Here is a 12,802-nt window from a genome sequence, read left to right as displayed (position 1 = left end):
CTTCTCACCTCTTAGCTTCTCATCTGTAAATTAAAGGGGCAGCCCTTGGTCTCCTCTAAGGCTCATGTGGGTCTGAGAGTCCAAATACCAAAGAGTTTTCCAACTTTAGTTGGAATTTTAACATTGAACCAGCCGGAGGGGAAAGATATCTGAAACCAACGACATGGAAAAGGAACTCAGGCAGGGTTGAAAAATAACATTCTTGGAGTGCAAGTATTTAACCTTCTTCTGACCTGAAACACATACAGCCGGGAGAAACTTCTGGAAGTGATTCATGGGAACAGGTGGTGTAGGTGGGATGGGGGTGGAGGTTTCCAAGGTGCCTCCCAGGTACTCCCCCACCCTACCCCATGCCCTGGGACCATGAGAAAGCTGTCAAACTGGGACCGGAAAGCATCCTCGGAAAAACTCAAGGGAGGGTTATGTGGGCAATAGAAAAGGGTGAACGGGGTACCACTGGGGAGGGGCGGGTGGAGTCACCATGCACGTTGCCATTGATTAATTGAGCAATTTTAGTCGAGTGAATATTGATACATGGCAGGAAAAGCATGAAAATAAAATGAACACATACAGGAATTACTATTCACATAAGTGATAACATCAAAACATCGGGTAACAATGCAGTTTAAAAACAACAGCAACAACAACACACCAATGAAATGGAATGTTAAAACGTTTTCACAGTATTCAAAGCTTCTGCCAAAGATGTCGACTAAGAGGGGTGCTACGGAAGGAACTAGAAGAAACCAGCATTTCATCTGCCTCCTATGTATCTGCTGGTGAAAAAGTCAGAAGGACCAAGTTACCTAAGGTGTGCTTCTGAGATGGGGCCTCTGAGTCCAAAACAGCTCCGAAGTCACAGCAGAGCTGCTCTCACTTGGTGTCTGATGCGAAAAACAGATGCTAGGCTTGGGCAATGGCGTTTCTGTAATTTAGAGATCCCAGTGCAAACTGGAGCTCTGATTGGCTTCTGCCTCAGGGAGCCCGAATCCACAGCACCAGGAGCCAAGATGCTCTAAAAATAAAGTGTTCTTGGAACGCTGAACTCCGTGCTTCTAAGATAACTACTAATAGTCTTCAAAGATTTGGTGGAGTTCTGCCCATGACCTCACAGGATGCCACCCAGAAGGACTAGGTTAAACCTTTACAAAAAGGACCTTTGCCCCAACCATAACTACAAGCACACATAGACCACCCCTTCTGCAAATCAATGATCAAGCCAACGAGTCTGCACATTGTTTTTGTTCTGTCTTTCGTTGAGAAAAACAAAGGTGGGTGAGAAAAACGCAGCTTTGGGCCCAGGGCCTCCCTCTGCCCTGAAAGGGCTAATGTGTTGCAGACAAGGCTGATCCCAGGCCACAGTGAACCCTGGGCCCGAGCCCCTGTGGTTGGGGCAAAACCTGCAGCCACAATGCACATTTTCACTGTATTTTGAACTCTCTCTGACCACACTGCTTCTTCCCGCCTGAGAGGTCCACTTAGAGAGCTGCACAGCCCAGCCACCTTTTTCATTTGTAACCTCTCTGTGCTGATTGCTACGCCCCACACAAGCCCTGCTCCCTAGACCCCCTTACCCTGGACAGAGGCCTCCTTTCAGGACAGGCTCTGTGCAAACAAATGGATACAAATGGGCACAGAACTCTTGAGTTAATCAATGAAAATGGAGACCCAGATCCAGGCACTCATGAAACTGCTCTGAATTTCAATTGACAATAGGAGAGTAGCGTACTTCTAATGAATTAATATATATATATACATTTTTTTAAAAATCATCCAAAATTACAGTCAAATCACTCAGGTTCCCCAACACTTTGATTAAAGTTCAGAGAAATCCAAAAAAGAAAAAAAAAAGCATGAAATGATGGATCGCTAATTATGAGGGGTTAATTCGATCAGGATCACCTCAGGTAGGTAATAAAGTTGGCCAGCTGATTTTCAGACTGGCATCTTCAGAGGCTGACAGAATCTTGCACTGTTTCTGTCAGGCAGAGCCATGGGGGTGACACAGCCTCACTGCAGTGCTGGATGGGATGCAAACCTTCGCCCACAGGACAATCACTGAAGTCCTTGAGGTGTTCCGGAGAATAAAGAATCAGACTGGAGGGAGACATTACCAGTAATTTGGTGGACTTCTTTCCTATCCATTGAACAAGAGGAGTCAAGCTGCTTCCGTGAGTGGGTTTATGTATGTCACTTAGTAAACACCATGGCTTTGAGACTTAAAGACCTCAAATGCTTTACTTTTGAAACTCTCTCCCTTGGAGGGGGACCCTTCCAGCTTACCTTTCCCTCTGCAGAAATGAAAAATAATTTTAAGTACCAGAGGACAGAAAGGGTGTTTTGAATGTCTTTGAGCGCTTGGCAATCGAGTTTAAACGATTCCATTTCTTCATAGGAAAGACAAGAACGGGACTCACGGTGAGTTTTGATTCATGTGGGGGCCAGGACAACCCAGAACTCCTCAGCAAGGGGGCCAAGCCTATGCTTCTAGGAGACGCCACCTCCCACCAGTAAACACCCAAGGACAGACACAGCCGCTTGGCTGGAAAGTTGCCTCAAAGGCACCCAGAGACCCTGGCCTTTGCATACCTTTCAAACGGGAGATTTTTTTTTTTTTTTAAACTTTGAAAAGCAAGTGGGTTTTTTCTTGTTCTTTTAAGAAATGTGAAATGAACACCCAGAGGACTCAGAATACTAAGTTTTCACCCCATGACAACGCACCCTAGGCTAAGCCACCGGCTGGACTGTTCTAATTTTTTTTTTTTTCTGTTTTTTCTCCTTTAACGATGCTTTTGGAAAACCACTAACCATGGCCTTCTTAGGCAAATCCTCATCTCTGCCTGGCCAGGGCTTTGGTGCCTGGGGCATTTCCTTTTCCTCACCCCAAAGCAGGCACGTGCTTCCCCACTGCGTGACCACGTGACAGAAGGGAGGTGTTATCCACCTCCAGGGTAGCTGAGAGGTGTGGGTGGGGCAGGCACCTGCCCTCCCCCCCTCCGTCCCCCATTATTTCTCAAGCTCCTCCTACACCTGCCACTCTCTGGAAATGCTTTTCGGGGGAACAGGGGGTGGGGTGGGGTGTGTGTGTGTGTGTGTGTGTGTGTGTGTTTGTGTGTGTTGTGTGTCTGTTTCTGCCCCCAAAACAGACAGCCCTGCCAGCCAGGCGTCTAGCTCCAAAGAAACAGATTAGTGGAGAGTGCCACAAGCAAAGGGTGATGATGCAAAGAGAAGGGGCCCGACCTACTGTTGGTGGCTGCCTCTCACTTGCCGCCTGTCCCCTTTCTCTCCTGGCAACATGTCCTTGTTCAGTGACACTGTCTCTGGTTAAGATGCTGAAGCAGCCACCCTTCCCCAGGGGCGAGCTGCTCCACACTGGAGGTCTTTAAAAGCTTCCTAATCTAAATGGGGTTCCTTACCTGGGAGTGCGGCTTTACATATGGCCTCTACTGGGGTCCGGAGGGTGGGGGTGGAGGGAGCGGGTGGGGGATGCTGCAAGCAATGGGATTACGGCGCCCTCCACCGCTGAAGGAGCAGGGAGTGGGACCCACTGAGGGTCCAGGGGGGTCGGCTCCGCCCCCATCTCGCCCCCCCCACCCGAAACTCAGCCCCCCTGCCCCAACCCGCCCCGGGAGAATCACTTAAAGACCGACTGGAAAGTGGGACATTCGTGATTTTTCATCTTCTTCATGAAGTTTTTGAACTCCTTGTTTTTCTTGTCCCACTTGTGGATGGCCGTCAGCAAATACTGGCCCTTGACCTTGCGGCCCATGATGAGGAAGTGGTGGCTGAGGTTGTCCAGCTGATGGCAGGGGCAGTCTGCCCCATTCTTCAGGTATAGCACCAGCTTCTTCAGCTCCTTCTTCTTGATGGGCCCCAGCTTCAAGGGCTTCTTCTTCTTGGGGACGATCTTCTTGTCGCCGTTTTCTTTTTTCACCTCTTTGATCTTCATCCTCAGGGCTAGAGCGGGTCGGGCAGAGAGAGGAGAGGAGAGAGCGCTTTATTTATTTATTTATTTTGTCTTTTTGCCTTTTCTAGGGCCGCTCCCATGGCATATGGAGGTTCCCACGCTAGGCATCTAATTGGAGCTGTAGCCACCAGCCTACGCCAGAGCCACAGCAACATAGGATCTGAGCCACGTCTGCAACCTATACCACAGCTCACAGCAATGCCAGATCCTTAACCCACTGAGCAAGGCCAGGAATCGAACCCAGAACCTCATGGTTCCTAGTCGGATTCGCTAGCCACTGAGCCACGAACGGGAACTCCAAGAGAGCGTTTTAGAACAGGGCCTTTCATCCGAAAGAACCACGCAGGCTGAGAAGGCTGAAGAGCAGGAGCAGTAGAAGGCAAACAGCACCTAAAAGGCTCTATCTCTGTATTTACAGACAAGGAAGGACCTGCCCCTACTTTCGCAGTGTCTAATGGTATCTCAGCAGTTGCTACAGGACACCATCAGATTCTCAAATAAACTTGCAAAGCCAAATCCTGCTCTTTTTTTTTCTTTCTTTCTTTTTAGGGACACGCCCGTGGCATAGGGAAGTTCCCAGGCTACGGGTCAAATCAGAGCTGCAGCTGCCAGCCTACACCACAGCCCCACCAGATCCTTATTAACCCACTGAGCAAGGCCAGGGATCAAACCCATGTCCTCATGGATACTAGTTGGGTTCGTTACTGCTGAGCTACAACAGGAATTCCTCTGTTGCTCTTTTTCAAAACTCGGGAACTCAGACTACTGCACAGTGCTTTAAGAGTAGAAGGGGATCTGGAGTTTCCATTGTGGCTCAGTAGGTTAAGAACCTGACTAGTATCCATGATGATGTGGGTTCCATTCCTGGCCCATCAGTGGGTTAGGGATACGGCAGTGCGGCAAGTTGTGGCACAGGTTGTGGATGTGGCTTGGATCCTATGTACTGTAGGCCAGCAGCTGCTGCTCTGATTGAACCCCTAGCCCAGGAACTTCCATATGCTGAAGGTGTGGCCCTGAGAAGATTTAAAAAACAAAACAAAACAAAACCTGTCATGCTTAACCACATCAAACACCAGTGTCCAACTTCAGCATCGGAGAAACTGGATTTCCTAACACTGAGCCTCCGGGAGCTCAGACAGCAGGTACTACTCTGCCATCCTCCACTAACCAACCACTGTGGGTGCCCCTAAGATGCTATCCTATCCACCGTGTAGACCCACAGAACCAAACTCAACTTTGACCTCTTAACCCATTCAAGCAAGTCCTGGTGAGGGTCTGATGGATAAACCCAGGCAATGGTGCCTCAAATCCAATATGGTAGCTGGATTCATCCATTCTCAGCATGGTGCGCTGCACAAACAGAAGGCCAGCCCTTCCACCGACCCTGCCCTCCTGTCTCTGTCTCTGTAGAGCCTAGACCAACATTGTTAGTGTGTGGACCACACCCTCTAGTGCTGGCTGCACAGGATCAACTGGTGAGGATAAAGTAGCATGGTCCATTGTAAATGCACCCAAAACACAACCATGGCGTCCCTGGTCCAGTCAACTCCCCTCAGAGACTGGGCAGCCCGGATACTTGCAAAGGAGCTGGAAATGAGTTCTAGATGCTCATCACCAGATGATTTGTCCAAGCTCTGAATCCCAGATCACCAAGCCCTCTCCCTTTCATGACTCCAAGCTTCCACCCACACTCCACGAGGAACGACTTGAATCTGAGCTCCCGATCATGGAGCGAACGGTTATGAAAGAAAACGGATGCCAGCAAGTGTGTTGTTTTCCATGCATTTCCTCAGTTAAACCTAACAGCTCCACAAAGAAGGCACGATTACTTTCCCCACTGAACAGATGAGAAAACGGAGGCATAAGGGTTACTTGCCCAGAGTCACGGATCCTCAACTTAAACACATGCTCTCAACGGGCGCTTTTCATCACTGCGCTGTCCAGGCTGACTCTATGGTTGCAAAACTTTAAAATGAACCCAAACGTTAGAAAGCTGATTAAACGGACCAAGAAAAAAGGAGGAAAGGGCTCAGGCTCCCTTCCCAGTTTCACCCACGTTTCAAAACAACTTCACTGTTGAAGTGGCAAGAGTTCCTCCTGGTTGCAAGGGGCTACTCTGACAGAGAAAAAAAGTGCTTTTGTTTTTTGTAAGGCTTCATCGTTATTATTATTATTATTATTATATTATTATTACTGATGTACCACGGCATATGGAACTTGCTGGGCCAAGGATTGAATCCGAGCCACAGCTGCAACCTATGCTGCAGCTCTGGCAACGACAGACCCTTTTAACGCACTGGGGATCGGACCCGCCCCTCCACAGCGACCCAAGCCGCTTCAGTCTTGTTCTTAACCTACTGCACCACAGTGGGAATGCCAAGGCTGTATTATTTAATTTTCAGTTGTTGAGAAAGCATACCTTTGGCTAACCCAAGAGTAAGGAGGAGAGGGAAATCCGAGGAATAAATCTTCAGGGAGGGAGTTCCTGTTGTGGTGCAGCAGGAAAAAATCCATGAGGATGCAGGTTCGATCCCTGGCCTCACTCAGTGGGTGGGGGATCCAGCGTTGCCATGAGCTGTGGTGTACGTCCCAGACATGGCTTGGATCTCTAGTTGCTGTGGCTGTGGTTGTGGTGTAGACTGGCAGCTGTAGCTCCCATTCGCCACCTAGCCTGGGAACTTCCCACATGCCGCAGGTACGGCCCTTAAAAAAAAAAATCTTTAGTGAATAGGTCAGAATCAGGAAATGTAACTTGCTCCCATCACTTTCTTGCGGCCACTGAGCCCCACGTTAATAGCCCAGGCCCTTGGTTCTTAAGAAAGGTCTCACTCTCGGCAGGGTAGGGTGGCGGGGTGGGCAGAAGCTTTGAGGACTGGCCAGAGCAGCAGAAGGCTCTGGCTGAGGTCAGCACTGACCTGAAGGCTGGCCCAGGCCACTGCCCCCACCCCTACACATGCAGGAGTTGTAGAACACAGCTTGGAATAAGTTCCCCTGCTTCTTTAGCCTGCCCCACCGAACCAGCCACTGCCCAGCATGTCTGATTTGGCCTGACACCTGCACTGTGGACAGAGGCAGGGGACAAGGAAGGGGGAGAACCACAAATAGGAAACAGCAGCGACCACCCCTCTGGGGCCTCCAACCAACCCTGCCCCAAGAAGAACCACCCCCAGTTCAGCTCCCCTTGCTGGCTTATGATCCTGGTCCCTGCAGGGGAGGGGGAAGGTGTCACTGCAGAGAAGACTTCACCTATGCAAGTCTGTGGCTCCCTGAATGAGAACATTCTCCATGGGGCTGAGTGAGGAGCCGGCCAGAGGAGACCTAGGCAGAGCCAGAGCTCCGCTTCTGCCCGCCCTCCGCACTGAAAGAACCCACTGACCCAAGGAAGGTCGGGAACCGCAGAGACGTGAGTGGCTAGGACAGATCTGCTCCTTCCACGAGGTCGGGTGACTTGAGTCCCAAGCCAGTTCCCAAAATTGAGGGCTGAGGACCCAGTGTCGCTGTAGGAGTGACTGTTTTTATCACCCAGGGAGACCAGTGCGTTACCAGGGACAATGGAGCACCCCTCTTTTCTTTCTTTTTTCTTTCTTTTTTTTTTTTTTTTTTTTTTGCTTTTTAGGGCCGCACTTGAGGCATTTGGAGGTTCCCAGGCCAGGGGTGGAGTGGGAGCTACAGCCACCAGCCTATACCGCAGCCACAGCAATGAGGGATGCCAGCCACGTCTGTGACCTGCTCCACAGCTCACAGCAATGCCGGGTCCCCCACCCACTGAGCGAGGCCAGGGATGGAACCCGCATCCTCATGGATGATAGTCAGATTCTTAACCCTCTGAGCCACAGAGAGAACTCCAGGGCACCCTCTTTTCTGCAGAGTCATGAGCCATCATTTTTTCAGAGCGCCCACCATGTGCCAGGCTCTGCCTAGCAGCACAGGACAGGTGTTGTCCCCGTGGCTCCTGACTTCACATGCAGCATCAGCCGTCCTTATTGGTTATGATCAAGGGGAAGGACTTGGGGGGGGGGGTGACCACATGAGACCACCGTCTGTAAAAAGAGCCTCAGGACGAGAACCCACACCTCACCCCAAAGACCACGCTGCTTCCCACTCTCCCGTGACGGGGTTTCAAATGCTATTGCTTCAGTGGAAACTATTTCACTCTTTTGATTGTGTTGCTTTTAATCACAATTCAAATCAAAAATTAATGTTCCTTTGCCATGACCGTGTCAAGGAATTTTGTTTACATAGGTGGGGGGGTGGGGGGGAGGGATAGCGGGGAGGAGGGCGAGCAGATGAGGAAAATGTGTTCCGAATTAGACCCTTTCTTTCCTGCCATTTGGCTCACTTTCTTTTTCGGAGGTGGGGAGACGCGGGAAAGGAAGAGGCACATATGGCCCGAAATTACTAACATCTTGCCATCTTTCAAGGCTTGATTTTTGAGATGCAGATTACTAATGTTTGGATAGGCGATTAGCTGTCCAGGTTGATTTCTCCCTGCCTTGTGGGTATGGGTGCAACCCCCGGCATGCCGGATCCAAGGGCTGCTGGGGACCTTGGGGTGCGGGGGGTGTGGGGGGTGCTGATCCCCCCTCCCCTCCCCCACCCAGCCCCCACCTCGTGGACGGCCCAGGGATTTCGCCCATGGACTGTGTTCCATTGCATTGTACGTGGTGGTGGCTGAGGGTGAGGCGGGGAGAGAAGCCCCAGGAGGCAGCAGCTCGGCCCAGCATGAAGTACCAGGGCCTGGGTTCTAACTCTGTGACCACAAAATCTGGTTTGGGCACTCCCCGGGGACTGCATATTCCATCTGGGAAGTATACAACACACTCAGTCTGCCTGCTGGCTTGCGGGTCGACCATCCAGAGGGCCCACACTGGGCATCCTGAGGAGGTGGCAAAGCGCACTTCCAGCACCTTCGCCCACCCTGCTCCCCCGCAACCTTCTCTCCCTCCTCCCAACCTGTCTCACACCGCGTGATGATCCTACCACTGTCTCAGGTCCTTGGTCTCTGCTACCTCTGACGGCTGGGCCTTGGACTAAAACCAAACAAGAGGGAGTTCCCTTCGTGGCTCAGCGGTTAACGAACCCAACTTGGATCCAGGAGGATGTGGGTTCCACCCCTGGCCTCGTTCAGTGGGTTAAGGATCTGGCGTTGCCGTGAGCTGTGCTGTAGGTTGTAGATGTGGCTCGGATCTGGTATTGCTGTGGCTGTGGTGGAGGCCGGCAGCTGTAGCTCTGATTCAACTCCTAGCCTGGGAACTTCCATATGCTGCAAGTGCAGCCCTAAAAAGCAAAACGCACACACACATGCGCTCACACACACAAGAAACAAACAAACAAAACTCTGCTTTTGGGTTGTTACTGTTATTGTTGCCGTCATTGGTTGTTGATCGACAATTTAACATCTTTCAACAGTAGACCATAACTCCTTCCCCTCACCTTGCTGGTCACTGTCACCAAGAATTCAGAGACCAGAAATTCTGAGAAGCCCAAACTTAAGGTCACAGTTAGGGGCTGTCTAGGTCTTTCTCCACAACCTTAAAATAAATAATCCCTTATTATGTGCAGGTAGACCCTTCAAGTTTCATTCTAACTTTCAGTCACCGAATCTTTTTTTGTTTTTTGCTCACAAATCATATTCTCTTGGAAGCCTCCCCACACACAGGGCCAGGCCCTATTTCTGAGGCTGAAATGCGAACAGGAAGCTCCTAATGCTCATCTCAAACCCACGCCCTCTTCGAAACCATCTCTTTCTCCTGACCTGCTTACACTAAGGGTGCAGCCATAATTCCAATTATCCAGACAAGGAGCCTGGAGGCGAGACAACCACAGGCCAAGAGCCGGCTAGGTACGTGACCTATAATGGGGACCCACTTGCTGCAGGAATGCAAGGGTCCCTTGAGGGGGGGAGGGCTGAGTCAGGAACCAGCTTTGTGACTCATCTGATCAGAGATAACAGTGAAGAGTGAAGCACCGAGGAGGAGGCCCTGCTCTGGGGTGAGAGGAAGAAGCGTTCCTGCAGTCTTGGGAGGCATAGATGAGGAACCAGGCAGCCCGGGGGGTCTCAGAAACCACCAGGAAAGGTGCGTCACATGGAAGAAAGGCTCCTTCATCCCCAGTGCTGCAGAGTTTAAGAATGAGTGTGGGCACAAATGAACCTATCTACAGAACAGAGACAGACTCACAGACATAGAGAACAGACTTGTGCCTGCCAAGGGGGAGGAGGGAGGGAGCGGGATGGACAGGGAGTTTGGGGATAGCAGAAGCCAACTCTTACATTTAAAGTGGGTAAGCAGATCCCCTTGCTGTACAGTGGGAAAATAAAATAAAATATAAAAAAAAATAAAAAATAAAAAATAAAATGGATAAGCCATGAGGTCCTACTATATAGCACAGGGAACTATATCCAGTCTCCTGGGATAAACCATGATGAAAAAGAATATAAAAAATGTATATATGTGTATAACTGAGTCACTTGACTGTACAGCAGAAACTGGTGTAATAGCATTGGAAATCAACTATAGTTTAAATATAAATTTTTTTAAATAAAAAGAATGAGGGAGTTTCTGCTGTGGCTCAGTGGGTTAAGAACCCCACTTAGTGTCTGTGATGATTCGGGTTCGATCAGTGGGTTAAGGATCCTGCGGTGCTGTGGCTGTAGCACAGGCTGGCAGCTGCAGCTCCAATTTGACCCCTAGCCTGGGAATTCCCATATCACCAGTGTGGCCCTGAAAAGGAAAAGAAAAAGGAATGTGGAACTAAATCACTTGCCTTGGCTGTTAGGGGGTGTCAACTGAAAAACAATGCACAATGTGAGAGACGTGAGTTAAGTTTTCCAGGGATCCAATCGGAGCTGTAGCCTCCGGCCTACACCCTAGCCACAGCAACGCCAGATTTGAGCCACCACAGCTCACAGCAACGCTGGATCCTTAACCCACTGAGTGAGGCCAGGGATCAAACCCGCAACCTCATGGTTCCTAGTCGGATTCGTTTCCACTGTGCCATGCCAGGAACTCAGCGTTAAGTTTTCTTTGGAGCTAAATGAGGACTATAGCCCAGGAAACAGCCCTCAGAAGCTCTGAGGAACTGCTCCCACAAGGAAGGGGGAGGTCTGTATACATGTGATTTGGGTGAAGGGGGATACGTGGAACCCAGCACAGGTTTTGGCAGAAGGTTGCTGCTGGTCACCAGAAGCAGGTGTCTCCGTTCGTGATTCTAATGCTTTTCCAGCTATGAGAAGATGCTAGAAATGGGGTCATAAAATCTTCTCCTGAAATTATCTAAGCATCTAAAGGCCTGTTCTGCCAATTTTCCCCAGAACACAGAGGGCCTCACTCCTGATCCCCACCCTGAGCTCCTTTCAGGGGGTGCTGAGGGTCAGTGGCTGCAGTGGTTTGTGACCTAGTCCTTGCAGAGGCAGATGGCGAGTGCCAGTTTTCGGTTGGCAGGGTCACTGATAACCTGTGGGAGGCCCAGATCAGAGGGGGCAAGGGGGAGTCCCAGAGAGCTGAAACCCAATGGGGAGGAAAGAGAAAAAGATTTTCCATTCCGGCGACCACCAAGAGTCTGGAATGCTTGTGAAGAGTTCCCGCTGGCCACTTCTAGCCAAACATACTTGATGGAGCACACAAACATTTCCACTCCTCTAAAATTATAGTTTAAGAAAAAAAAGTTATAAACACATGCAAGAAAATGGTAAAAAACGAGAACATCCCATTTTGTATAATAGAAAGCAAATGGGTGGCGGATCACGGCTTGATGGGGGCAGAAAACCCGAAGCTCCGCTGCTTACAGTGAGGGATGGATGCCAGGAAGAGAGCAGCAGATCCACAGGGCAGGACCCAGAAATGCTCATGACCTGGGGTCACGGGGTGTGTCTGAACTTGACTACGAAGCCTGGATTAAATATGGAAATTGAGGAGTTCCCATCGTGGCGCAGCGGAAACAAATCCGACTAGGAACCATGAGGTTGTGGGTTCCATCCCTGGCCTTCACTCAGTGGGTTAAGGATCTGGCGTTGTGAGCTGTGGTGTAGGTCGCAGATGCGGCTTGGATCCTGCATTGCTGTGGCTGTGGCATAGGCTGGCCACTGTAGCTCTGCTTGGGAACCTCCATGGACCGTGGGTGCGGCCCTAAAAAGACACACTGGAGGTGGGGAAAAGCTACACTGACACTAAAGAATTCAGTGAAAGTCCCCATGGGAAAGATGGGAACCTCAGGTCTTAGGAAACTACAGCCAAATTCCCAAGCAGAGGATCCAGAGTTTCTACCTAAAGAAACTATTCAGCCCCAGAGAAAAGACCTACAGCTCCCAGCAACAAAATTCTAAAATGAGGCCCAAGAGGAGTTCCCATTGTGGCTCACTGGGTTAAGAACCTGACTAGTATCCATGAGGATGCAGGATCAATCCCTGGCCTTACTCAGTGGGTTAAGGATCCAGCACTGGTGAGGTTGCAGACTTGCCTCGGATCTGACATTGCTGTGGTTATGGCATAGGCTAGCAGCTGTACCTCCAATTTGACCCCTAGCCTGGGAACTTCCATTTGCCAAAGGTTTGTCCTTAAAAAGCAAAAAAAAAAAAAAAAAAAAAAAAGAGGCCCAAAGGGAGTTCCCTGGTGGCACAGGGGGTTAAGGATCTGGCAAAGCAGCTGGGGTTTCTGCTTGGGCTCAGGTTTGATCCCTGGCCCAGGTTCTTCCACACACCATGGGCATAGCACCCCTGCCCCCCGACCAAAAAAAAAAAAAAAGAAAGAAAGAAAATGAGGCCCAACAAATCACAGGCCAGGCATACACACAAAGAGCTCCAATTTAGTGCTTTACCCCTAAACTCAAATGGCCAGC

At 50.1% G+C, this 12,802-nt stretch overlaps 1 protein-coding gene across 1 annotated transcript in view; it reads right to left on the bottom strand.

Annotated features, from left to right (window-relative positions):
- Positions 1-494: 494 nt before the first annotated feature.
- Positions 495-12,802, bottom strand: part of SFRP1 (secreted frizzled related protein 1) — a 53,880-nt gene continuing 41,572 nt past the window's right edge. Inside the window, exon 3 of the mRNA XM_047771822.1 lies at positions 495-3,957. Coding sequence (XP_047627778.1) covers positions 3,635-3,957 — 323 coding nt within the window. The 3' untranslated portion in view covers positions 495-3,634. The remainder of the gene's footprint in view (positions 3,958-12,802) is intronic.

Source organism: Phacochoerus africanus, chromosome 3 (assembly GCF_016906955.1).
Source record: "Phacochoerus africanus isolate WHEZ1 chromosome 3, ROS_Pafr_v1, whole genome shotgun sequence".
In the NCBI taxonomy this organism is placed as follows: Eukaryota; Metazoa; Chordata; class Mammalia; order Artiodactyla; family Suidae; genus Phacochoerus; species Phacochoerus africanus.
Note: the sequence above shows the minus strand (reverse complement) of the source record. Positions and strands in the feature narration are given on the sequence as shown.